This window comes from Brassica oleracea, unplaced genomic scaffold (assembly GCF_000695525.1).
Source record: "Brassica oleracea var. oleracea cultivar TO1000 unplaced genomic scaffold, BOL UnpScaffold23346, whole genome shotgun sequence".
NCBI lineage: Eukaryota > Viridiplantae > Streptophyta > Magnoliopsida > Brassicales > Brassicaceae > Brassica > Brassica oleracea.
Genome location: NW_013639859.1, coordinates 1 through 294, shown reverse-complemented (window position 1 = coordinate 294; position 294 = coordinate 1). Strand labels below are relative to the sequence as shown.

Below are 294 nucleotides of genomic sequence, written 5' to 3'. Positions count from 1 at the left end.
ATTCCCATTCTCTAGATTGTTCGAAGTGACTCTGTTTGATTTCGAGATGGCTCGTACCAAGCAAACCGCAAGGAAATCCACCGGAGGCAAAGCCCCAAGAAAGCAGCTCGCAACGAAAGCAGCCAGAAAATCCGCTCCGGCCACCGGCGGCGTGAAGAAGCCACACAGATTCCGTCCAGGAACGGTGGCCTTGAGAGAGATCAGGAAGTACCAGAAGAGCACTGAGCTTCTGATCCGTAAGCTTCCTTTCCAGCGTCTGGTTCGTGAGATCGCTCAGGATTTCAAGACGGATCT

General features: G+C 52.7%; 1 protein-coding gene across 1 annotated transcript; it reads left to right on the top strand.

Moving 5' to 3' along the window:
- Positions 1 to 6: 6 nt before the first annotated feature.
- Positions 7 to 289, top strand: LOC106322404 (histone H3.2-like; the record flags this gene model as incomplete). Its single annotated transcript, XM_013760423.1, has 1 exon — positions 7 to 289. A coding segment is annotated over exon 1 (243 nt), but the record flags the coding sequence as incomplete, so codon positions are not given.
- Between the last annotated feature and the right edge of the window lie 5 nt (positions 290 to 294).